The 27839-nt window shown below is 43.6% G+C and overlaps 1 protein-coding gene and 1 pseudogene across 23 annotated transcripts in view; both read right to left on the reverse strand.

The window, feature by feature from the left end:
• Positions 1-27839, reverse strand: part of LOC134401297 (protocadherin gamma-C5-like) — a 298584-nt gene that overhangs the window by 44032 nt on the left and 226713 nt on the right. The window contains exon 1 of one of the 23 annotated variants that reach the window (XM_063130067.1): positions 18213-20930. The exons of 21 other annotated variants lie outside the window; for them this stretch is intronic. In XM_063130067.1, coding sequence (XP_062986137.1) covers positions 18213-20726 — 2514 coding nt within the window. In that variant the 5' untranslated portion in view covers positions 20727-20930. Of the gene's footprint in view, positions 1-9300; positions 11763-18212; positions 20931-27839 lie in introns of those variants that run through there. One more of the 23 variants, XM_063130070.1, reaches the window with a different exon arrangement.
• On the reverse strand, positions 21454-27382 carry LOC134401006 (protocadherin gamma-A8-like; annotated as a pseudogene).

Consider the following 27839-nt stretch of genomic DNA (forward strand, 5'->3'; position numbering starts at 1 on the left):
AAGCTTTCGATTGTTTGCAATGGACCACCCATTCTCCCCCTCCCCAACTCCAGCAATGGAGTGGGGGAGGTCTTAAAGTGCCAGCACAAATGCTGAAGAACTGGAAGCCTATTTGCCAGCTGTCGATGACTGGATTTCCCCAGATAATTATCTGTACATTAAATCCAATGTCATTACAAGCTTTTAAATTCATTAATGAGCATGCTTTTGTTGGAGAGGTCAGGTTATAAATTAAACCAAAAAATTCATGTTCTGTTGACACCCTAGTTTATGTAACCTATAAAAGATATCAAACATCAGTCACTGCACAAGTCAGCAACGTGCTGCCATTTGCTGGAGTGCAATACAAGAGCAGTTTAAAAGACCCAAGCTGGCTGGCTATCGGAAATTCCTTAAAATGGATGACTTTCAGTAGCAGAGTTGATGGAGCTCATAACAGATGGAGCTTCAAAGTCCACTCCCATTATGCCTCTATCTTTGCTCTCCAAATGGAGTATACTAGGGGAGCCTGCCCACATATCCAACCCTTCTCTGAATCTTATGAGCATTTTAACCAAAGCATGAAGCAGAATAAAACTTGCCATCACAAAAGAAAGTCAGAGACTTTGAGTTCAATGGCCAGGACAGGCACACTTAAAGAGTTTTATCAGCAAGAACCTGCTGCTCTCGGAGGTACGGTGGCAAATCTTGGGCATTTTCTCTCTCATTAAAGAATGTGATGCGGGTCTTTAGCATCTGGGTCTTTAGCAGACGGTGAAATGTTCAACCTATTCCTGCCACATCTCAAGACTGTCCAGTGGAGGAACAACTCTGTCCTACACAGTATATTCACAAGACACCGAACAAATAGCTTCAGCAATGGAGGTAATTGAGATAACAGTTGCTGTAAATAGAAATATTTGGTCTGTGCAGAAGGTAGACAGTGTCTTTGGAGCATTCTCAGGGAGGACTTCAGTGAAGGATGAACCACACTATGTTGAGAGAATGGTAATCTCTCTCTTCTGCTTGCATCAGAAAGTCGAGCATCTGGATTTTCTCCTATTGGATGCTATCAGTATGGATGAGAAGATGGGTACCTCCTATCTGTGTGATTCCACTGTGGAACAGAAGGAGACAAGATTTATTTATGATGGTGGTTCTCCTTCAGGAACACCATAAAGAAAATATTGTTCTTGTTGTGTTTAGAATTCTGTTAGCCAGAGTGTCCTTCATTAACCAGAGGATTATTTGTACCTAAGAACTGGTTTTGAAATAGGATTTCAGTTATAAAAGCAAGGGTCTGAGATACTAAGATTCATGGCTCCTCCATTGCCTGTTTAGTGAGGTGCTGCTGCGTGTTGAAACATGCTCTCTGGCATGGATGGAATTTGTTCTGACTATGGTACAATCTGTGAGACATCTCAAAGAGGCCTCACTGCATGTTCCATGGCAAGGACCACCACCTCATTTTAACATTAAATTGACAAGTTAAATATACTTTGTCTTAAACCAAGTATAGCAGCATGGAGTTGAACTATCAAAATGGAGTCCCCAGCAGGGAATTCTCTATATAGTATCTCCGTACTGGTACATTGTTCCAATCTATAGCTTTCTGGACCAAGTGTGTCTTCACTTTCTTTTTTCTGTCCAATGTTCAAACCAGCAACTTCTTCTTCTTCAACAACAATGCAGATCTTGTATTTTTCACATCTACAGAAAAGAAACTGTAAGTGCTGATGGGTCAGTTGATGGATCCATTGACACAGGGATGTGGATTCTTATACTTCTACAGATCTCTCTCTTCAGAAAGGTGTGACAGGCCTAGTGAAGGGCGGGAGTAATTGATGTCTCTGTTTTCCATTTCTGCTTGGTACATTTCCAACCAGAGATCTTATGCCATTCATTTCAGCTTTCCCCACACATACACAGAGACAATAGGCTCCTTTATAAGTAATAAAACTCTGTTTCTAGAGCCAACATCCTACTGATCAATCATAATTAATCATATAGCACCCATGTCTTTGATTAGCTAGCCTGCAATGCTGCCCAGGTGGGCATACTTCATACTTGTGGGATCTACTTTATATTTTACTAAGATTCACAAACTGGAGCCTGGTGCAAAAGACACACCTTTTGAAGAAATCTGGGGCCAGGAATTTGTTTGGAGTGGAGCTCACAGTCCTCCTAAAAACAAAAACACTCCTGGTTACCCCAAGTTTCCTTCATTTTTGCAGTACAATTGGGGTGGGGGAGTCATTTGGTTACTATTATTGTTAAACAATTGGGCGTCACAAATCCTACCCACAACTGGGAGTCACAAATCCTAGCCAATCTACTGCAAATGATCCAGAAATCTAACAGAAGATCCAGATCTGCTTCCTTCACACTCATGCTTTAAAAGAGTGAATTTGCCTTGATATTATACTCATAAAAGAATACAAAACGAGAAGCCACTTCCAGTTTCCAAGTCCTCCTTTAAGCTTTCAGTCCCCATTTCCATCAGCTTGACTTCAACTAAAATCCAACACTGCTAGCTCATCAAATAGCACGAAAACCCTTACAGCATTGGATGAGCATAGGTAGAGATAGCAATAAGGAGGGAAAATGAACAGATTATTGTTTCTTCTGGCAGACAGTTCTTGCTTCCACACTAGTGCCTTTCTCTGGAATTGCCATCATTACGCACTCACTTTTTATTGAGCACCCAGATAGAACTGCCAGATCACTGCATTCCAGCATTTTCTGTGCTATCCTCCCATGCTTTTTCAGAGGTGATGTGTTTTAGATACAATTACAGCACTAGCCTGTCTAGCGTGGACAGGCAAATTGCTATCGAAGCTTCTAAGAATCCCTCTACCTTTTATCAAAAGCTTCCTTTTTGCAGGTTACGCCTGTTTTATTGCTTAAGGCAGCGGTTCTCAACCTGTGGGTCGGGACCCCTTTGGGGGTCGAATGACCCTTTCACAGGGGTCGCCTAAGACCATCAGAAAACACATATTTCCGATGGTCTTAGGAAACTGTATTGACTGAACTATGTCATGTATCATCTTTTGTATTATTAAAGCTATTGTTATGTATTATTTTCATTAGCAAACCATCCCATGACAATGGATCGTGTAGAGAAGAACGAAAATAATTTTATGGTTGGGGGTCACCACAACATGAGGAACTGTATTAAAGGGTCGCGGCATTAGGAAGGTTGAGAACCACTGGCTTAAGGGTCTTTACTTACTGGTTTCCTTTCATTGATTTTCTTTTTTAATAGTGTAATATTAAAATAAAATATTGTTATTCAGTATAAAAAGTGAAAAGAACTCAGTAAAGTCCGCCCCTTCAAAATGGGAAGGAGAAGCTGAATAATCAAGGGACAGCTCATCACTAATCTTCCAGCAGTACTGAACAGTAATCAAATGGTCTGCACTAACAAAAGGAAAGCTTTTAATAAACATTGCAGAGGAATTGTGGGAGTTGTAGTCCAACACATTTGGAGAGGAAGATTGGGGAAGATTGCTGAAAGAACTCAGAGCAGGGAGTTATATGTTGTTTATCACTGACAAAACTCATCCACTGACAGATCACTATAGCATAATGCTAGTCAGAACTTTCCACTCTGTTTCATTAATTTTAGAGGAAATTGTATATGGGCTTGGCAACTTAAAAAGTAAGTTGCCTTGCATTTCACTGTATTTCACACATTTAATAATAAAGTCTGGTCTTTTCTTCTCAATCTCCCAGACTCTAATTTTAGATGGAATATACAGCTAAAAGTCCTCACACATCAACCACTTGAGGCAAAAGATGTACATAACTAAAAACTGATAAAAACACGTTTGCTTCTGGTATTTCAACTTGTCTGACACCAAAAAAGACTGACCTACATCAAAACTACAGACCATATCAGCTATCAAGGAATTAACATATAAAATAAAATTAAAAGCACATTGCATAACATGCCAAATATTGTGGAATGTAAATTCACATTTTATATATATTAACAAATGAAATATCAGATTACTTTGCTATCAAATATTTTCAAATATCAAATACTAAATGCCAAATGCCAAATACTAATGCATTGGAAAAAATAAAAGTAAACACTGACAAAATCTCACCCAGTACATGAAAATGATTACACAAAACTCAGTTTATCAGGGGTGCCATCCCCAGGGTGCTTAAACTGAATGTGGCTGAGTCCTTCCAAAAACATTGCTCTCTCTTGTTATCTCTAGGCCTCTTGGGCCATAACCTTAAACCATAACCTGGGCAGGATCTACACCCACACTAGAGGCCTTCAAGAGGCAGCTGGACAACCATCTGTCAGGGATGCTATAGGGGGGATTCCTGCATTGAGCAGGGGGTTGGACTCGATGGCCTTGTAGGCCCCTTCCAACTCTGCTATTCTATGATTCTATGATTTATAATGGCATTTAAGTGCACTTACAAGTGTTGGGGCCACGACACATTCCATACACCATTTCCATTGTATCTATACTGCAGACTTAAAACAGTGGAAGTCATTCCCTCACCTCACCTCACCACCCCACCCCACCCCACAGCACTCTTCTGACCTAATTTTCATGAGATTGTACACCTGAGTCTGGGCCGTACCACATCAGGCTGCAGGTGGAGTCTCAGTTGTTTGAATGCTCCCCTATGCAAAGAATTAAAAAGGGCTCCCTGACATTCAGTTTTCTATATGCCCCAACTTTTTTGTATGGAGGAGGAACATTCAATCACGTGAGCCTCATAGGGAGCTAAGGCAGTTAAACTAGTATGCAACCTATTTAAATGTGTAATGCAAATATATCTGGTGTGCTGTTCCTAGACCCTGTTACCCTTCTCAGTCTTTGTTTGCTTCTTGCCTTACTCTCTATTCCTGAACTGACTTTTTGCCGGCTCCTGGTTCTTCCCCTCTCTCAGCTTGTACTTTCAGAGGAAATGGAACTGACTTCCAATTGTCTTATGTGCAGCCTGTTGTCAAGATGTTCCACTTGACCACCTGGTGAAGATGCCATTATCTATTGCCAGCATCCTCTACTACCTGTACCCTCAGGCTCCAACTCTGCAAAGCCTCAGACTGCTTTTCAGGGACCCAGATCCTCCAAAGAGAAACATGGCACACACACAAGTTCTTCCCTTTATAGTGAAAATAATACTTCATGAACACTTAAAATGAACATGGTATGTATAGGCCTCACCACTATCACCATTGGGCTGTTCTGTACTGACTGCCAAATGAATGGTGCTTCAAGTTAGTATAGACCAGAGAATGGTTACCAGGTCTACTCAAATTCAGATCATGAGCTGCTGGGACAGAGCGCAGGAGTGAAACGGGGTTGCCTGGAAGTCCAGAGGGTGGAGCCTGTTGGGATGGGGCAAAGCCTAGTGGTACCTGATGGAGGCAAGAGATGGTTTCTAACAAAGTCTGCCTATGCTTCATGGTTTAGGGTAGGACATAGTAGAGGTGGAGTTCATGACAAGAACTCTCAAGGCAATTAGGAAATGGCCCCTTTCTCTGGCCACTCACCCTGAGACTCTAGTCTTTTCCCTTGAGACTGTGAGAAGGCGGCTAAAACTCTGAACCTTCAGGTCAAACCTTTAGAGCTGGCAACCGTAGGCCACAATTGTCTTGTGAAACCTTGAGGAGGATTCAGAGAAAGGCTGAGGAATGTTGTCCAGTGTGCCTGATCAGCATCTGGGGAAAGCATCTGGGGCTTTATTGTTTTTATGTTCGTAAGTCTGTGCATAGCAGCTTTTCTGGATTATAGTCAATAGCTCCAGGTAATGTTTATTTTATATAAGAAAATATTCACAAATCTTATTGATTATTGATATGAACTTTAAATGGGGCTACCCTTGAAAACCATTTCCAAAGTTTCATTGGGAGCACAGCAGGAAACACATTATTCTAGTGCTATAGTTTCTCCACTAGTATCCACATATTGTAAATTTTAAGCTACTAATCCAAAAAAAGTTTGGGGCCTACATGCATTTTAAATCCCCCAACCCCATCCTTTAGTGTCTGGTCTGTACCACTTCAAATGGTAGAGGAGGTCTGAATATGAAACGTTCCACCTCCAATCTGAAATGGTAAATCCCACTTCCATTAGAACAAGCCATCTGTGCCCCCAGGAATGGAAGATTCTGCTCAAATGCCCCCCTAGCATCAACTTAGACCAGTGAGGACAAAGGAAGACATTCTAGGTTGCAGATTCCAACCATTGGGACTTTTTTCCTCCACCCACTCCCCATGTCTGTCAAAGCCCAAGTCCAAACATTTTCAAAAAGTCTTGCAAGCCCCTCAGATCTGAGCAACTGCATAATAATAGCAAAGATAAAAATGGAACTTTTATGATAATATATGCCATACTCTTATATTATTTAAAAAATATTGTTACCCACACTGAGCCTAGGGATAATAGGGAAAACCTAAATAAATAAAACAAAGCAGGTCTGCACAACTTGAGAACCTTCAACCTGAACACAACTCACCAGGTACATATGGTGGTCCACCAGGGACCTTCTATTTTTGTTGACTGCCTGGGGCTGTAAATATAAAGCAGTTGTAAGGAATCTGGCAGGTTAATGGCAGGTTAAAATATATGGCTGGTGTAAAGGATTTAGCTTGGGTCACAAGTTATGCAGGCCTGAAATATCATCATCATCAACACAAAATTTGAAACATTCATAAATTTGCAACTCCTATGCAACATTTTTTGCATTTTACTTCCTCCACACACACACAAATAAAACCACAAACAAATGATCAACACCTGTTCTCACTTTGTCCTTCATGGCACAATTGCAAGTAGTGTAGAAATAATAAGTGCCACATTCTCACACTAAGTAAGAACCCATATCTTGCAGTCTCTTTGTCTTCTTAGAGCCATAGCTCAGTGGTAGAGCACACAGAATGTCCCAAGTTCAATTTCCAGCATCTCCAGATATGGGTGGGAAAGATATGAGTCTGAAACCCTGGAGAGCCATGGTTCAGACAACATGTTTCTCAATGCTGGTTTTAGAACACCACGGCGGAGTTTTTAAACATATTGTCTGGCGGGAAAACTCCACGCAACACTGGAGGTTTATTTTGGAAAACACTCCATGCAGAATATCCACGCTATGTAGAGGAGAGTTACTGCACAACTGTTGTGTTGCGTGTTGGGCTCCATGGAGTTTTCTGTTGCATTGAGTGGACTTTTCACACTGGCTTCAGAGTTCTCTGGCAAGAGCGGCAAGGGTCGAACTAGGAGAGCCACTGGGATTGGGTGGGGTTTTTTTTAGCAACGATGGCTGATGGGATACCACCGGGAGGATCGGGGGAGGCGAGATGGCGGAGGAACTGTCAATCAAACGTCTCAATGGATTTTACTCAACTCTACGGTAGCCCACAGTCACACAATGGTGGAGTTAGAACATGTTGTGTGGGGAGTACCTTCTAAAAACTCAGCCATTGAGTGGAGTTTTCAGATTGCATTGAGTAATGTGTTATCTGAACTGAGCCACTGTCAGTGTAAACCAAGCTGGTGCCCTCAGATGTTTTGGACTACATCTTACCCATAATCCCAGTCAACTGGCCAAGCTGGATGGGGCTTATGGGAGTTGTAGTCCAAAACCAGCTTGCCTACATATACAATACTGGTATATACAATACTGAGCTAGATTGAGCAATGTTCTGATTTGGTATAAGGCAGCCTCCTGCGTTCCCATGTTAGTTCTCATTTATTCAACTGCAAAGTTGCCAGAATCAAGACACACAGTCACCATGAAGAGGGACCCACCTACATGTGACTGCTAGTCCAAGACTTACCTCCCACATGTTGGGCAGAGTATAAGAAAGGGCTGTACATCCAGATTGTCCTTTTTTACATGTCATATAATACAGACTTGGGCAACTTTTGCCCCTCCAGATGTTTTGGCCAACAACTCCCATCAACCCTAGGCAGTGTAGCCAATGGTGTGGGATGATGGAAGTTGGAAGCTAAAATGTCAAGAGTAGGCCGCCCTCCCAACAAACAGTGTGGTAATTGTCCATGTACAGGTGGAAAGTGGGAGGTCAACAGCCACAATACCACTCCCCTTAACTGTGTGCATCAAGGGAGTATGAGAGCATTTCTACGATTGTCTGCAGTCCAGAGGAAGGTGCAGCTGACAATGGCATCCCCCAACTTTTTTTTAAATTTAGGACACATGGAGAAGCACCAGACCAGGCACCTGCAACCATCCCCATTTTTAACCATCCCTAAGCCTCTGGGCCCCTCTGTGATGGTATGTTGGGGCCAAGAGGCATTCTGATGAAATGCAGATGGCCAAGTTTCTGGAGCTATTGTGCCTTTCAGCACTACCCAATTCCGCCCATCACATGATACTGTCTCCTGCCACCTATCCGTGCTGCTGCCTGCACTCACTGCTGCAACTTCTTTGGGAGAGGGACTAGAATGATGCTTTGGGGAAAGCCAGAGGGCCCTTGAACCTGGTGCAGGCCCTGGAGGTAGGCCTTCTTCTGAAAGGCCATCCATGATTATTCCTTTTTCTAGGAATGCTAATCTTTTATGTACCCAGAGCATATTCTTTGGAGGGTGGCTGCCTTGTTACATTTTTTCATTCTTCTGCTACAATTACTCCTCCTCTTCATAGCCTGTTTGGCTATATACAGAATAGATTTGATTCCACCACATTCTCCCAAAGTTTGAGGAAAAGGAATAAGCCATTATTTACATCCTATTAGAGCAGATGAACTGTAAATAGAAAAACACCAGGAGTTTGGCCCCAAGGAATTGTTGCAGATGGTCTCCCTGTAGCATCCTGGAGAACCACCCAAGCAAAACAGCCTTCCGAATTCTTCTAATACGTATCCAATCCATTACCATTATGTACTTGTAATTTCTTTACTCTGCGTCACAATTTCATTGTCTTCCGGATCTGTATACATTTTTTCATTAAATATAAGCCTATTGGAAATTATCATTCATCACAGTCTTTGCAACTCATCAACAGTAGACTACCTAAATAGTTGTGAATCGCCCAGAGAGCTTTGGCTATTTGGCAGTATAGAAATGCAATAAATAAATAAATAAATATTGATTTGTTTTGGCACAGAAAGAATTGTTTGAACCACCCAACTTAAGTTAACATAGGAAGGAAATGCCACAGAAAAGTGATGGGAGTTAAAAGGGGGGGGAGATACGCTTAATTATGCTGTTAAACTACTACACACCACAGGATGGAGACAAGAAAAAGAACAAGTTTTACGGGATCTATCACATTTCCAGAAGAAGAAAATAAGTGGCGTGCCTTTAAGCTCTGTCAAGTATACATTACCTCTGAGGGCACTAGAAGCCTGCTATTTGTGCCTATTATCTGGTTATAGATTGCAGGGTCACATCTTGTGATAGTACTCTGGCGGCTCCCCTTAGGACTGGGAGCAAAGGGCATTTTGTACAGAAGGTCACTCTGGCGAGAATCAGTGGTGAGGACCTGCTGGTAGAAGTTTGGAGGAGTAAATCCATTCCGCACAGTGTCTATGTGGTTAAAAGGCCCTGGGGTTCTATAAAGTGAGCTCCTGGAGGCCTTGAAAATATCCCTGGATTGCCTCCACTTGTAGAATTTATAGACGCCCACCCCAATCACTGTGACAAAGAAGGCCACTGAGATCAAGATGACAGCGAGGATTAAATAGAAAGTCAAGTGCTTCTTTGTTTGGGGTGTAGTGGACACAGCTGTAAGGTCTGTCAGTGTCTCCCTAGATGTCTCTGCTACTGTTACCATAAAGGTCACAGTGGAGGATAAAACGGGTTCCCCATTGTCTTTTATTAAGATGACCAAAGTTTGCTTGAGCGGATCTTCCTCTTGCAGAGGGCGAGCGGTGCTTATCTCCCCAGAATGCAGCCCCACAGTGAAGAGTCCTGGGTCAGTGGCCTGGAGGAGGACATAGGAAAGCCAGGCATTGTAACCTGCATCTGCATCCCAGGCCACAATTTTGGTGACCATGTATCCAGGGCTGACCGAGGGTGAGATTACTTCTGAAAGCAAAGAACTGTTATTTGATTTTGGGTATAAGACTTTGGGTGGATTGTCATTCTGATCTGTGACAAAAACATTGATTGTGATATTAGTGGCAAGGGGTGGAATGCCTCCATCGTGGACCTGTACCACTAGCCTGAACTCCATTATGTCCTCATGATCCAAGGGCACGAGGACATAAATAGAACCATTCTCCCGGTTGATGGAAAAATATCTGCCCACCAAATCTCCCAAGGGCTTGTGATTCTCCAGGATGGAGTAGGAGAGGTGGGAATTCTGGTTCAGATCTGGGTCAGAGGCACTGATGTTAAAGAGCAGAGCCCCTGGAAGATTGTTTTCCTCCATGTACACATCATAGGAGGGTTGCGGAAATTTAGGAGGATTGTCATTTATATCAGACACCTTGACCAGTATTTGCTTCTCCTCCATGAGAGTGGGCAAGCCCGCGTCCCGAGCTGTGATGGTGATATTGTACTCAGAGACAAGTTCCCTATCCAAGGGTTCTTTGGTTTGCAACGTGTAGTAGTTCTTAAGGGATGAACTCAGGGCAAAAGGAATGCCGGAAGGGATAAAGCAATTGACCAGGCCATTATTACCGGAGTCCTGATCTGTGACACTTAGTAAAGCAATCACAGTTCCTGGAGCTGCATCTTCAGGTACTGGGCTGTACACCGAGGTCACTGTTATTTCAGGGGTGTTGTCATTCACATCAACTATTTCAACCAGCACTTTGCAATGAGCCACCGCTGGATTAGCGCCTTTATCTTTTGCTTGGATATAAATCTCATAAAACCTGGTTTCTTCAAAATCCAGCAATCCCTTGAGCCTCAGTTCGCCAGTGGCAGAGTCTAGCGCAAAGAGCTGCTGGACTCTGGCAGGGGTGTGACTGCTGAAGGAGTAAATGATTTCCCCGTTGGGGCCCTCGTCCAGGTCGAAAGCGCCGGTTTTGACCACCAGGGTGTTTAAGGGCGTGTTCTCTTTCAGGCGGGCTCTGTAGGTGGACTGGTTGAAGACGGGGGCGTTGTCATTCGCATCCAGGACGTCCACCAGTACCTGCAAGGTGGCCGATCGCGGCGGGCTCCCTCCATCCAGCGCCGTGAGAACGAGTTGGAGGTCCCTCTGCTGCTCCCAGTCCAGCTCCTTTTCCAGCACCAGCTCCGCATATTTGGTGCCGTCCCCTCGCGTCTGCACGTCTAAGGCGAAGTGCTGGTTGGAGCTGAGCTGGTAGGTCTGCAAAGAGTTAATTCCCACGTCCGGGTCTTGCGCGCTCTCCAGGGGGAAACGCGCCCCAGCTGCCACCGACTCGCTGACTTCCAGCCTCATCTGCTTGCTCAGGAAAGCCGGGTCGTTGTCGTTGATGTCCTGGATCTCCACGGCCACGCCGTACTGCTCCAGCGGGCCCTCCACCACGACCTGCAGGCTCAGGACGCACGGCGCCAGCGCCCCGCAAAGCGCCTCCCGGTCGAGCCTCTCGCTCACCAGCAACTGGCCGGTGTTCAGGTCGGCCTCGAAGAACTTTCGGCCGCCTCCCGACACCACCCGGAGGTTCCGAGCCTGCAGCTGCTGGAGAGGCAAGGCCAGGTCAAGCACCACGTTGCCCACCGAGGACCCTGGGGGCCTTTCCTCGGGGATGGCGTACCGAAGGGAGGCGGACGCCCAGTCCGAGACGCCCAGCCAAAGCCCCAGGCCCAGCACTTGCAGCCAGCGCGGAAGCCGCCGGCGCTCTGCAGCAGCCCTGTTCATCTCAGGCGGGAGGGGCGGCGGCGGCGGCAGCAGCTCCTGGCCTGGCAAAGTTTGTCGGCGCTTCCTCTAAAAGTTCTCAGCCAGCCCGCTCCTGCTGCCGCCGGCCTGCAGGTCCCGGCCGTGGGGTGTGGGGCGTCGGGGAGACGGGCATCGCTTCCTCCGGCGGTGCAGCGGGAGGACTGCGCGCCTCTCGCCCTCTCTCTTTCTCTCTTTCTGCCTGCCGCTCTCACTCGACTCGGCGCGACGTCCCAGTTCCCACACAGCCTCCCCAGCTAACATCGTTGGGTCAACAGCGGCGCGTAGAGTCCCGGCCAATAACTGCAAGAGGCGAAGCGCGCCCCAGGCCCGCTGCCAGGCCAGAGCTGGCCCCCAGCTGGCTGCCCTGCGAAGGCTACGGCGCTGGGGCGAAGCAGGGCCTGTTCCAGGTGCGGGGAGGGGCAACATGCGCGCGCGCGCGCGGAGGGGGGGAGAGAAGAGTTCTCATTGCGCCTCCCCGCTCCGCCAGCCTGCACAATCTTCCCCACCTGCCACCAACAGAGAGGGTGTGAACAGGCAGGCAGAAGTGGCTGATGGAGCACATTCTCTCTCTGGGCAGCATAGAGCTCGGCCTGGCCTCATGGCATGGCCCAGAGAGGCGAGGGAGGAGGCATTCGCCAGAGGAAGGGCACAGGTGTGCAACTAGGCAGGGGCAGCTGCCTCATATGCTTGCTTGCTCACCAGCACTGCGATGGGAGGGGGGTGCAGTGGGAACTGGGGGCAAGTCCTCTCCAGAGGAGGTGGCATTTCCCCCCCTGCAACACTGCCCAGAGTGAGCAGGTAGAGCCTCCCAGAGGGAGACAACAGAGGATTCATTTTATTCATTTATTATAGAAATTTCTATACTGTCCTTCAATAGAGATTTTTAGGTTAGTTCATGTAATAAAATAAAGAAACAATTAAAATGCAGACAAAACAAATCAACAACCTAAAGGCATCAAGATCTTAAAAACAGATAAGAACAATCAATAGGGTTAAAATTAAGCCTAAAAGGGCTGGAAATAAAAGTGTATTTGTCTAGTACTGAAAGAGAAATAAAGTAGGTGCCAGGTGAAACTCTCTGGGGAGAGCGTTCCATAACTGGAATGCCACCACTAAGAATGCCCTCTCCATGGTAGCCAGTTGCCTTATTTCTGATGAGAGAGACACAGAAGACCCTCTACTGAAGAGCTTAATATATGGGTAGCCAGGTACAGAGACAGGTGGTGCTTCAAGTACACTGGTCCTGAAAGACGAGCACTTTGAATTGGGCATGGAACAGATTGGGAGTTGTTCAACTGTGTACCATTGGCGCAATATGATTATAACACCCAATCCTTGTTAGAGATCTAGCTACCACATCCTATACTAACTGCAGTTTCCAAACCATGTTCAAAGGTAGGACCATGGAGAGTGCATAAACAGTAGTTTAACCTAGAGGTTATCAAAGCATGGATCACTGTGGCTAAGCTGGGGTGTACAGATTTTGTTACCTCTATTCCACCTGTGTTTTGCAGATTTGTAGGTGTCTTTCGTTCTGTTGCCTGCTCATTGACAGAATCTTAATTTATTTTAGGCATGCACAAGAATTTCGTTCCTGCTTCTAAATGCATATTTGAACTTATGTGTACTTGCACAAATCCCTCCGAAGAGTAAAAACAAAACAAAAACCGGTCAGCAAGTCAATGCTGGAAAAAGCTGGTCCGCTGTGGAATCCACAGTTTGGATTCACAGAAATCTCAACTCATTTGAATCCTTTGAGGATTTCTCTGACATGCCTATGAGATGAAGAACTGCTTCTTACTCCATCTGACTAGCTTGTTTCCCAAACTTGAACGGGTGTATTTGAGATTCACCAGATCAAGAGAGAATACAACAGTTTTAAAGGACAGACCCCACTCAGTGATAGATTTGCAAATCTTTACCAAGTGTTTTGGGCTTCAAGAATTAAATGGATACTGGTCCCTGAAACCTCCCTCACACCAAATAACCCAAATGTTATTAAAGAATATATATGTATTGCTCAAACAGTCTAAGAGAATAACAAGCTTTAGCTAAGATGAGGCAGAACACAAACATTCCTAAATACACACAAGTTATAATGATTAAAAATTCAATGAAAATAGTAGCAAACATATTGTTAACAAAGTAAAACCTAGGTCCCTATCAATCTAATGATCAATATTAAAGGTTCATATGTACCTAAACGGAGGGCAGGGTGGATGAGGCCAGCCTAAGCATGTCTGGTGGGTTTCTTGTTCTCCCAGGATCTCTCTCCCAAACTGATCAAACCCTGGTCTTTTATAACCCTCATGATGCCAATGACCTCATCCTGAGAGCGTCATCACATGGGGAAATCGTGTTTCCTTGCAGTTGCTTCTCCGCACTTCCCCATTCTTCCAGAGGGGAAAGAGGAAGTAAACGAGGCTGCTTTTATTGCGCTACTTTTCCTGCACACAGCAGGAGATCGCGGCACATTCCATTTTTTTAAAAAAAAATCAGATTAAAAGGGGTCTATTTATTATTTAAAAACATTTTTATAGAGCCACCTCACCAATAAAACATAAAACAATTTCCATTAAAAACCCTCAACCCACATTAAAATTTAAACCACCCGTACGGAAAAACAAGCGGGAGGCAGATGTCATCGTCTAAAGGATGTGCGCACATTTGTAAGTGGGCAGTAGCAAATGTGTGATAAAATGCTCATCTGATGAACCTCTTAATTTCTGTCACAGTCATACCACAATTCCCACTCGTCTCAATGTAAACTGGTCTGCCACTGATACCAGTAACAACCAGGTGGAGGTATCCCTGCTAAGTTAAGCTACGTGCTGCTGCCAGGACTTGACTGACCCATTTGTGGCATCCTTCCTTCATTTCCAAGAATATATTCCATTACTCACAGTTATCTCATACCTACAAGACACAATAAAGTCTTATCAATTCTACGTACTGCAATGCTTCACCTAGGCTAAACTATCAGTCATAAGCAGTGGTGGCAACTCCTTATAACCCTTGAATTCTATCACCATTCCTTGTTGGTTTTCAATACTGGCCTTCAGTTAAGTATCAACAGGTGTGGGTGCTAAGATGCACCTTCACTGCAAAACATTTTATCATTTGGCCTTGCCCAAAAGTCACAATTTTGCCCTTTTGCAGTGAAGGTGCATCTTAGCACTCATACCTGTTGATACTTAACTGAAGGCCAGTATTGAAAACCAAAAAGGAATGGTGATAGAATTCAAGGGCGTATGTTCTAAGGGCTAAATTGTGTTTGAATCACCCCACATATTTTTCTTCTCCTAAAAGCAACCATGTGGGGTGGAGTGCGGGTAAGTTAGTTGCAGCGGGAGCAGGGCCAACCCTTTTCCTGCTGCATTGTGGCCGTAATCAAATTTGTCCTCCTGAAACTGCAGTATTATATCTGTATGTTTTCCCTTCCTCAGCTCCTTAGCAGCTTGAAATGTGTGTGATTTAGACTGGAGCCATGGCCCAGGGGGAAAGGGCTAGAGCCCCCTTCCCTTCACACATATCACCCTGATTCAAATCCCCCCCCCCCATGCACGCAAGGCTGATCGGGGGTTAGATATATGCATAGTGAGATCCAGTCACAGACTTACCACATTACGTCTATTTTGGCCCACATAACCCATCCTTGACAGCCCATGCTGCAAGCAAACTTCTAATTGTTCACATCTATCTATGTAACATCACACATCTAGATTACCACAGTGAGCTCTATGCAGATCTGCCCTTGAAGATATGTCAAAGCTACAGCTAGCACAGGGCATTCTGGCTCCAATTCCAGCTCAGTTACATTGGCGACTTTACTTGCAAGCCCAATTCCAGAAATTTTCTTCAAAGCTCTAGATCAGGGTGTCTGCCAAAGACTGCATTCCCTTGGGGGCCGCATGTCAGCAGTGGTCAGAGCCAAAAGTGTGTGTGTGGGGGTGTCCCCTTTTTTCTCTTTTGGCCACTCCCTTTTCTCATCTCATCCTCTCCTCTTTCTTCCCCACCCAGCAGCCAGCCAGGGAAGGGGCAGGTCATTCTTCTCAGAGGTCTGAACTGATAGCATGCTGAGGACTTTTGAAATTGGGCCATACTTTTATAACTGGCACACACCCAGCACCTCCGTTCATTTCTTCTCAATTGATTGCAGTTGTGCTTTTCTCTTTGGGACAGGCCTCTTAGCAAGGTAGTTTTCAATGTTGTTTTTAGTTTGGCTTGTCTGGTCTTAAGGGAAGGGGCTGGAGCTCAATGGCAGACCTCACGCTTTGTATGCAGGTCCTCTGTCAGTCAGTGTAGTCAATACTATGCTAGAGGGACCACGGTGTCTGACTAGGGTGGCCATATGGGAAGGAGGACAGGGCTCCTGTATATTTTACAGCTGTATTGAAAAGGGAATTTCAGAAGGTGTCATTTGTATGCATGCAGCACCTGGTTAAATGCCCTCTTCATCACAACAGTTAAAACTGCAGAAGCACTGCCCTCTTTTGTATCCGGTCACACTAGGTGTGTATATCTCTACCTATAAAGTTGAAATTATGTGTGTAGGATGTATCCAAATATGTTTACCCACTTCCAGATGAGTTAGAAATTTGAAATTTGGCACACTGATAGGTCTGGCTATAGAATGTACCAGAACAATCTAGAAACATGAAATTTTGGGTTTAAAGTATTTTTAAAGAATTTATTTTAAAAAAACACACACTAGGCTTTTGCCTACAACCCCCAGCATGCCTTGGCTGGAACTCCCACCATGCCATAGGTGGGAGGCCAGACTTACCAGCCTTTGGCAACCATTGTGAGTGTGTGGGCGGGCAGCTGTTGTGTACCTTTCACAACCCAGACTCCTAAGGTCGGTCTTAAGAAGTCAACCCAATTCCACATAAAAGGAAACAACCCACATAAATGGGCTATGTCCATTTGTGGTGCCTCCTCCCACCTGGAAATCATAACTAGATACAACAGCATAACTTTGAGAGTCCAAACTCTGAAAATGTTCAAAAATGTTCAAAATATACCCCCTAAGGTATATGTCCGCAATTTAATCATCTTAAAGTAGTATACTGGTGGTAGGCCTGTGAGTTAACTTTTAAATGAATTAAATTAATACCTTTTTTACCTCTCTCAACCTCACAACAGCCCTGCAAGGTAGGCTGGTGCTAGACCAGTGAGGTAACTTTAAAATGAATGAAATTTGTTTCTTTTCTCTCTCTCTGTCTCTCTCTCACATGGGGGTCTTGGGGGTGCCACCATGATTTTCCTTGTCCCCACAGAAAACAAAAATTACAACTCCCGGCTGCCCATTATCAAAGTAAAGGAAAACCGATCCTCCACAGATGCAAACAGGTGGAATTTTGCATTGGTGGACTATCAGGACAATGGCTTAAGGGAAAAAAAAATCCTAAAAAAATCAAGGGATGAACTGATCTGATTCACACTTGTCATGCCTGAAGCTCTACTTAAGACCTATCACTCTTTATCTTTAATAATTACACAGATGTAAGCATTTTGGTTAATTTCCATTTTAAAAAATCCTAAAAATCAAGAGATAAATTGAACTGATTCCAAGTTTCATCTCTTTCTCTTTAAAAATGAGGGAGTTGTGGGCAAGGGGGGTTGGAGTAGCAAAAGTATGTTAGACTGGCTCAGCCCATTTGTTTGACAGGCATGGAGGAGGAGAACTGCTTGGCCCTCCCCTTTCATCAGCAAGCTCTCCCTTCACAGCACACACACCCAACAAAAGAAAAAGTGAGAGGACAACACTACACGGAGGCTTCAGGGTGCTTTAAATGTGCTTGGGGAAAATAAACCAGACTTTCCCCATTCTAGGAAAAGACGGAAAAGGCAGGGGAAGAGGCGGGATGTCTGCAGGACAGGCATGAGAATATTGTGAATACTGTGCTGCAAAACCGCACACCAGGAATGGAGAAAATGCATTAATTCGCTGGTGTGATGGAGCTCATTGTCCTGTGCTAAATTCAGGACTGTAGTATGATATCTGACCAGTAGAGGGCAGACATAACCTAACTAATCTATAGTACTTCAGAAAAGATGGAACAACAGACAGATCACTTGTAACATAATGGTTTCCCTATTATGCATGAAGACTAAAGAAACAAAGCAGCAAAGGTTAAATGTCTTCTTGGCTCCATAATTTTGTTGACATGAATGAAAGTTCAAGCTTACCGATTTTCAATGAAACACACCAAAAGAGTGCCAAAGGCTATATTCTCTGCTGCAGAAATACGTATTTCACTTATATTATTCACCAGTTAAGGAACATATTAACTTAGTAGTGTTAAAATGTACAGGTTATGCTACCATGGCCTCGTTCATTCTGAGCAACTATGCTAGGGGAGGAAACTATTACAATTGTGCAGTCTGGAATCTTCTAATCAGGAAATCAAAAGCTAGATCTTTAATTATATTCCTGTGATTCTCACCTGTGTCTCGTTATAAGAGCTGAGATTTTCACCCAGAGATTCATTTCCAATTCCAGAATCGTCTGTAGTAATGGGATTATCTGTGACCACCAATTGGTTTGTCATCTCACTATGACCTGACTTTGAAGCTAAGCATACTTCATATGAATATGGCAATGTCAATGTCCCATTATTGTAATTCCAGGAAAATTTGTGTCCCAAGCTAGAGTATAATTCAGTATTGTAGGTCCCAAACACTGCTGGGGTTCTCTCTCTCCGAAATTTAAGTATTAAAACTGTTATGGCCGTAAAAAGGAATAAAAATGAGACTAAAGCTAAGGCTATTACCAAAATGGTATTCATATCAGACTGATACTCTAAGTCATTGGGTGGTTTGCTCATTTCCGGAAGGGCCTCCTGGAAGTTCTCCGCAAACACCAGGTTCAGAGTAGTGGTGGCCGAGAGAGGTGGCTGCCCATTGTCCTTCACCACAACCACTAGTCTCTGCTTCACAGCATCTCTCTCCACAAAGAGCCGTGCTGTCCTGACCTCTCCGGTGTGAAGCCCAAGGGTGAAGAGTGCTGGCTCAATAGCCTGAAGTTGATGATAGGAAATCCAAGCATTGTGTCCAGAATCTGCATCCACTGCCACTATCTTAGTCACCAAATAGCCTGGTTCTGCAGACCGAGGCACCATCTCAAACAAGGCTGAGCCATTGGCACCTGGTGAAGGATATAGGATCTGAGGGATATTATCATTGCGGTCCAGAATGAACACCATCACTGTGACATTGCTGCTCAGAGGGGGAGAACCACCGTCTTGGGCCTTCACTTGAATCTGAAACTCCCTGAATTGCTCATAGTTGAAGGATCGCTGTGCATAGATCGTTCCAGCCTTAGAATTAATGGAGACATAAGAAGAGAGAGGCAGGTCCTCAATGTTGCTGTTGAGGATGGAGTAAGTGATTTGGGCATTGTGATCGAGATCCATGTCAGAGGCTGCGACCATGAAAATGGAGGTACCTGAGGGATTGTTTTCTGGTACAAAGACATTATAGGTAGATTCTTCAAAGGCAGGAGAATTGTCATTTATATCTGAAATCTTCAGTGAAATGCTTTTGTATGTGGAGAGAGATGGGGTGCCTTTGTCAGTGGCTGCAATTATGATGTTATACTCTGAGGTTTTTTCTCGGTCCAAGGGCCCATCTGTGAGGAGCTTATAGTAATTGTTAGATGAGGACAGAATTTTGAAAGGCATATTGCCTTGTATATAGCAAGTAGTCTTCCCACTTTCTCCTTCATCTCTATCATTCACATTGATCAAAGCAATCACAGTTCCTGGTAGAGAGTCCTCAGGAACTGGGCTAAATACAGATGTTAACAAAACTTCGGGAGCATTGTCATTTTCATCAAGAACATCAATCTCAACCTTACAATGTGCCAATAACCCACCACCATCCTTGGCTTCCACTAACATCATATAGCTTCTTGACTCTTCAAAATCCAAAGGCTCCCTAATGGAAATCACCCCACTTTCTGGGTCCAGGTTAAATTTCTGGTCAGCTTTAGCAGGGACATTGCTGAAACTGTAGCTTAACAGTGCATTGGAACCTTCATCTGCATCAGAGGCTTTCACCTGTGTCACCAAAGATCCTTTGGGTACACTCTCCTTTAGGCTGGATTTATAGACTTCCTGAGTGAAAACTGGTGGATTGTCATTGATATCAGTAATACTGATCCATATATGAGTGGATCCAGTTTTTAATGGCTCTCCCCCATCCAGGCCTGTAAGGATCAAATGGAGTTTGCATTCACTTTCCCGGTCTAGTGGTCTTCTTTGCACTAAAAATGGGTATTTACTTCCATCTGGTGTTTCTTTAACATCCAAGGTGAAGTACTGGTTGAGGCTCAACTGGTAATTTTGGAGAGAATTTACCCCAACATCAGGATCTTCAGCACTTCCAAGAGGAAATATGGCTCCAATCAAGCTGGATTCACTTATTTCTAGCTTGATATCATCTTTTATAAAATGTGGTGCATTATCGTTAATATCCTCTATGGCAACACTTATATGAAAAACATTCAGAGGGTTTTCAACCACAATTTCAAAGTTAAGGACACAATGTGCAGATTTTCCACAGATCTCTTCTCGATCTATTCTGTCTCTTACATAGAAGTCTCCATGTTCCTCATTCACAGCAAAGAATTGTTCATTAGCTGCAGAAACAATACGGAGCTTCCTCTTCACCAGGTCCCTCTTGTTTAGACCCAAATCCTTGGCGAGAGTTCCCACCAGAGAGCCCTTCTCCCTTTCCTCAGGAATTGAATACCAAACCTCCTCTGAGAGTGTCAGGCAGAACAAAGAGAACAACAAGGAAAGCTGTACTTGCCGCCTGAGTGGCCGGCTGCTGCTCCATCCCCGTGTGATCTTCATCCATTTCCTTGGCTGCTCTGTTTTCATCCTTTCGTTTTCTGTGAGTGGTGTTTTCAAGTTACTTTCACGCTGCAAGAAGTTGTGGTCAGGAACAGGCATCATCACTTGATATTGCCTTAATGGGGATGACTCCAATTTTGGTTGGAAGCTGTGCTGTTGTCATTCGATTCTGTCTCAGATTTGCAGAATTTAACTCACTTATTGTTGCATCAAAAGAAAAGTGAATAGATCCCCTTCTTTCTCTCCTTATCCCACACTGGCCAACAGCGGCACTCTGAGTCTCAACTGGAAAACTGCAAGAGCATCTACTGGATCTACATGCTGATAGAGATCCAGTGGTTCGCAGAGCAGCAAAGTTTCTCTCTAGATGGATGCACTGTGTACAAGTTTACACAATTATTTCAAGTAAGTGCATTTCACATTTCTTCCCCTCGTTAATAAAGACAATATTTGAAGGAGTGAGCAGACATGTGGTGAATGCAGGAATCATTCTCAAACACTCTGAAGTCAGTGTGACTATTACCTTAAGTATCACTGGGCTTTATATCAAGAGCTTCATGAACAAAGTTCCTCAGGTACAGGTGTAGGACACAACATTGAATTGAGACTGTTTCCCTATCAGCACGTTTTGTGCCAAACAGCCAGGACAGCCTTCCCCAACTTGGTGCCCTCCAGGTGTTTTGGACTACAGGTTTAAGTTTAAACTTTTCAAAAACAAATACCTATCATAAATCTCAAAACAGAAAAATAATTTCATCTCTGTATATATTTTTTCCTTTTATGACAATTTCACAAGATCTTGCCAGACACTATTAAATAAGAATTATACTTAAAATCCCATTGTCTCTGAAGGCTGACTGGGCAACAAATTGGAAAAGTTTCCCTTTGGAAAGCTGAAATGGCTTTTCCTGCAGTCTGTGGTCAGAGAACTCTCATGACAGTAGGAGTGGAGAAAATCATGGACTACTGCAGTCCCCACAAAATGTGAAACTGGAACACCACTGAAATTTACACTTCCCAAGTCAAACAGCAGAATATTTTTTTGATCGAGAAATCGAAGGTCCTTTAACAGAAGGAGGAAACACGAGACTGAGACTATTAAAATCACCAAATAGAGAGCAAGGTCTTACTGAGGGTCTGCAGAAACTGAGATGCTGGTTAAAACAATCAGTATATCAGGGATGTTGTCAGACAGCACCACAGCTACAGTGACTGAGGTAGAGAGAGGAGGCTAATCATTGTCCTTCACTAAAACCACCAGATTTTGTTTGAGAACATCCTTGTCCAGAACGAAACAGATAGTCTTGATCTCTCCGGTATGACATTTCATGGTGAAAAGCCCTAGCTCTGTGGCCTTGGTTAGCAGACAAGAGAACCTGTCTTCCCAAGTCTTCATCCACTGACACCACTTTAGTGGCCAGGTAACCCGGCTCAGAGGAGCGAGGGGCCAGTGGAGCTATCGGTGGGAGGGGAGGGGACAAGATTTCGGGAGCATTGTCATTTTGGTCCAGGATGAAGAGAGTCACTGAGACATTGTTGCTGAGAGTTGGGGAGCCTCCATCCTGGGCCTTGACCTGGAACTGAATATGCTGAAACTCTTCATAATCAAAGGAGTGCAAGGTATAAATAAGCTCTGTGCAGAGAGGTAGGAAGAGCCAGCTCAAGCTCTCCCCCCATTCCCCCACCCCACTGCCAACATGTCAGCCGCTGCTTCGCGCGCGCACCCCCCAACACTCCCCCTCCCTTTGCCACTGCCTGCTCTCTGGCTATGGTACAGACAAATGCCTGGCTCTGAGTAAGATCCAACTTCCTTCTTGGTAAGTGCTTGGGCTTTCTCACTGGATTGTTTTCCTGTGAACAACAGCTAATTGACTCCCATGTCATTTTACAAACAATTTTTGAAACTCAATTATCATGGTTTCAAAAGCCATCTCCTATATGGTGTAAGGAGTGCTACGAGACGAAAAGCCAAAGGCCCTCCTGGATGCATGACGCTTGTCACATGGTTCTTTGGAACTTGTATTGCAGGATGAGTTTACATATATTTCAGGAAAACTATGGGATTTCCCCGCTTCCCACTCAACAGTTTGAATTCCCCCTTGGAATATATTTTCCAAACAAGGAAAGAAATATGTTATGAACCATTAGGTATCCAGCTAACTAGAGGTACACACAGCACACCAGAGCATACCAATATACCAAAGGTCAGAACTTTTCCCCAATACCTAACACCAATGTACCTTAATTCAGTCTAAACACAAATTATGGACATGAAGTCTAAATCATAAACAGAAGATACACCATTTGGTACTGTGGGCCATGGGTACATACAGTACAAATTCCTGTGATACCATAATACATTTAATATGACACAAAATTGGGTGGGATAGCTAATACCCTGGAAGACAGAAACAAACTTCAAAGTGATCTTGATAGGCTGGAGTGCTGGGCTGAAAACAACAGAATGAAATTTAATAGGGAGAAATGCCAAGTTCTACATTTAGGGAATAGAAACCAAATGCACAGTTACAAGATGGGGGATACTTGGCTCAGCAATCCTACAAACGAGAAGGATTTTGGAATTGTTGTAGATCGCAAGCTGAATATGAGCCAACAGTGCGATATGGCTGCAAGAAAGGCAAACGCTATTTTGGGCTGCATTAATAGAGATATAGCTTCCAAATCGCGTGAGGTACTGGTTCCTCTCTATTCAGCCCTGGTTAGGCCTCTCTAGAGTACTGCATCCTACCAGAGTGCAGGACGCGGAATAACGGGCTCAAGTTAAAGGAAGCCAGATTCCAGCTGGACATCAGGAAAAACTTCCTGACTGTTAGAGCAGTACAACAATGGAATCAGTTACCTAGGGAGGTTGTGGGCTCTCCCACACTAGAGGCCTTCAAGAGGCAGCTGGACAACCATCTGTCAGGGATGCTTTAAGGTGGATTCCTGCATTGAGCAGGGGGTTGGACTTGATGGCCTTGTAGCCCCCTTCTATGATTCTATGATAGGTAAACTGCATTAAGCGGAGGCAAGAAAAATGCATCTGACTAAAAGCTTTTATTTATTTAAATAATGATAACATAGTTTGGGAATACTGAGAGTGTATTTTTAAAAATACAGACACGAAGCTACAAAATGCATGACGGATGCATAGATTTTGTAAAATCTGTTCCATCTGCACTTTGAGGATTTTCAGGTACCTTTTGTTTCGTTGTCCATTCTTTGACAGAATCAGATTTTTCTAATTTCTTGAATGTGTGCAAATTACCTCCAAAACGCGCATTTTCATGCTTTAGCTGATGGGGAAAATGCACATCTTTGGATGGGTTATTTTAAATATTTTTCTATAACTAAATTTGCTTAAAATTTTAAAAAAGGAAAAAATGGTCTGTAAGTCCATGAAATTGATGTGTCTCGGGAAAAGCCAGTCCGCTGTTTAATCCACAGGTCAGATTAATAGAAACCCAAACTCTCCCTATTCCATTGTGGATTTCTCCAGCGTCACTACCGCTGGGTCAGTTGTAACTAGAGCATATGTACATTTGTACATGTCAGCCATCTGTTCTCAGCTATGTATTATTTTGTTAAAAAGTGGTGATCAAGCAAGCATGCGCTGGTCACAACTGCTGTCATGGGTGTGAATTTCATACCTAGGCACATGCAATTCAATATAAAGAGAATTGCATAAACCATCTCTTTGTTTCTGTCTATACCCACAGGACAGAACAACCTTCCCAAGAAAGAAAAAAATGTTTGTCAGACGCAATTTTTAAATGTCAGGGTGAAAGAAATACTTAAAAATAGAAAACAGCATATATTTGCAACAAAAATTTGATTGCTATATTTATTTATTTATTTATTTATTTATTTATTACATTTTTATACCGCCCAATAGCCGAAGCTCTCTGGGCGGTTCACAAAAATTAAAACCATCATAAAACAACCAACAAGTTAAAAATACAAATACAAAATACAATATAAAATTATATGGAACAATATATGGAGAACATTCAAGAATTGCTCTATGAAGAATATAGAACTATCTAAGACCCATTGGTCTTATGATAATATTAAATTACAGCAGCTTCAAATCAGATATTTATCAGTGATCCTGACAGGATCATTGAAGATATAAAATATGATAACCTGAGATATGCTGTCTTGATACAAATATAATACAGAAAGAAAAATAAAATATGTCTTGTGTTGTTGTTGCTATTCTTCTTCTAAATAAGATTAAAACTTCATTTTCCTAAGAACATCTGATCAGAGATATTCTTAAGCAATGTCCTAATGAGAATTTGTTTTAAAACGAAAACTGTGAAGTATGAGTGAGCTCACCTGAAGAGAGGCAGGATCCCCATCACTGTTAGTAAGATTCTCAGCTATGAGGGAAGGGTCTTTTATCACACAGGGCTGATGACTCATTAGAGTATTGGAGGAGTATCCTTTTGGAAAGTTGAAATTACTCCTCCTAGAGCCTGTGGTCAGGGAAACATCATGACAGTAGGAGTGAAGAAAAGCTTGTACTCCATCAATCCCCACAAACTGAGAAACTGGAACACCACTAAAATTCATACCCCCAGAATCATACAACTGAGAATTTTTCCACTTCTGCAACCTGATGGCTAGTAACACAAGGAGGAAGGTGAAGAACAAGCAGGAGACAAAGGCCACTGCAATTATCAGGAAGAAGGTGAGGTCAGATTGTGGAACTACAGGAGCTGAGATGCTGCTGAGATCTGAGAGGATTTCTGGGATGTTGTCAGCCAGCACTATGGTAACAGTGACTGAGGTGGAGAGAGGTGGCTGTCCATTGTCCTTCACTAACACCACAAGCGTTTGTTAAGGGTGTCTTTCTCCAGAAAGAATCGTGCTGTCCTGATATTTCCAGTGTGGAGTCCCACGGTGAAGAGCCCTGGCTCAGTGGCCTTGGTCAGCTGGTAGGAGAGCCAGGCATTCTGGCCAGCATCCGTATCCACTGCTACCACCTTAGTGACCAGGTAACCTGGCTCGGAGGAGCGAGGGGCCAGCTCTATCCCAGTGGAGCCATCGGTGGGAGGGGAGGGGTACAAGATTTCGGGAGCATTGTCGTTCTGGTCCAGGATGAAGAGAGTCACTGAGACATTGGAGCTGAGTGGTGGGGAGCCTCCATCTTGGGCCCTTAAATGGAACTGAATTTCCTGAAATTCTTCATAATCAAAGGAGCTCAAGGCATAGACAACCCCGGTCTCAGAGTTAATGGAGAGATAGGAGGAGAGTTGGGAATTAATCATTTGACATTCATTGATGGAATAGGTTATTCTGGAGTTCTCTTCCCAGTCTGGATCATTTGCCATCAATGAGAAGATGGAGGCACCTCTTTGGTTATTTTCCACAATGTAAGAACTATAGTAAGATTGGGGGAAATAAGGAGGGTTGTCATTAGTGTCAAATATCAGGACTGAGATGATGGTGATTGTCGAGAGAGTGGGTGTTCCATGGTCCATTACCATGACAGTGATATTATAGGCTGCCATCTCCTCCCTGTCCAGCATTTTTGTTGTCTCTAAACTGTAGTAATTAACTAGTGATTTCTTCAATTGGAAAGGGAGATTGCTGGGAATAGAACAAGTGACTTCTGCATTCTCTGCTGAGTCTTGATCGTGCACATTTAAAACAGCTATTGCAGTTCCTGCAGGAGAATCCTCAGGGATGGAGGTGATGAGTGAAGTTATTGCAAGTTCTGGGGCATTATCATTAACATCAATCATCGATATTATTACTTTAGATGTATCAAAAAGCCTTCCTCCATCATGGACCTGCACCTCAACTTCATAAAGCACTGTGTCCTCATAGTCTAGGCTTTCAACGAGAGATATTTCTCCGGTGTTTGAATCCAAGTGGAATACTTGGAAAGCCCTTTTTGTGATTTTTCGGAATGTATATTTCATTTCTTTGTTGATTCCTTCATCCAGGTCAGTGGCTTTTAATGTAACCACTATGGTCCCAATAGGTATATCTTCCTTAATGCTCACTTTGTAGATAGGTTGGCTAAATATGGGTGCATTGTCATTAGCATCCAGGACAATAATGTTAACCTGCATTGTGCTGGTCCTGGGAGGATCTCCCCCATCATATGCTGTGAGGGTTAGGTGATGAACTGCTTCTTCTTCACGATCCAAAGGTCTTTCCAGAACTAATTTTGCTGGACCACTATCAATTGTCATTGGTACAGCCAGAGAAAAATGGCTACTCCAGCTGAGTTTGTATCCCTTGAGGGAATTTGCGCCCAAATCAGGATCATGAGCTTCATAGAGGGGGAACTGGTATCTTGGTGCTGTGATCTCACTGATCTCCATCTCCATCTTCCCTGACTGGAAAGTAGGAGCATTGTCATTCATATCAGTGATTTCTACTTTGACTTCAAAAAGCTTCATGGTTTCCCCAATGATAATCTCAAAATGTATCAGACACTTCTCTGCCTGACTGCAAATCTCTTCTCTGTCTATTCTTTCTGTGGTATGCAAATGTCCATTATTATAATTCAAAGCAAAATATTGAATCCTACCTTGTGAAATCGTGCGAATGCCGTGGTCTGAGAGCTTCTTTGAATCCAGTCCCAGATCCTTTGCAATATTCCCCACCCAAAAGCCTTTCTCTGTTTCCTCAGGAATGGAGTAGTGGATCTGCCCGGTGATGCCTTGCCAAATGCTAGAAAATATTAAACAGAGGATTGCCTCTCCTTTGCCATACTGCAGGCAGCTTCCTATTGCCATTTTTGCTCCAATGATTTGACCACTAAAAACGTTTCTGCTTAGGCTTCAGTAAATGCTGGCAACAGTGGAAAAAAAAGAACCTCCTTCCAGTCAATATTTTCCTTGGGTTCTGATACAGTTCAAACACATGCAATGCTTGATGATCTCTCACAATTTTCTGCCCTGAAGCGGTTGATCTGGGAAGACTGACTGCGTTTTCTTGTTGCATAGTTCAGTCTTGGTTGTTCAACAGCGGCGCTCAGAGACTCGGTCAGGAATTGCACACAGTCCCTATCCTTCCTGGGAATTGACTTCCATGATATAGTCGGTTGTGTTGATATAATAGCTTCTCATTCCTATCTTAAATATAACTCATGTAATTGTGTGAGATCTGCCACAATTATAAAGGCAAGTCATAAGAGAAACAGATGATGGAAATAAAATACAGAGTAAGTCAGGAAAAAGATTCAACACCAGC

Source organism: Elgaria multicarinata, chromosome 7 (assembly GCF_023053635.1).
Source record: "Elgaria multicarinata webbii isolate HBS135686 ecotype San Diego chromosome 7, rElgMul1.1.pri, whole genome shotgun sequence".
Taxonomy (NCBI): domain Eukaryota; kingdom Metazoa; phylum Chordata; class Lepidosauria; order Squamata; family Anguidae; genus Elgaria; species Elgaria multicarinata.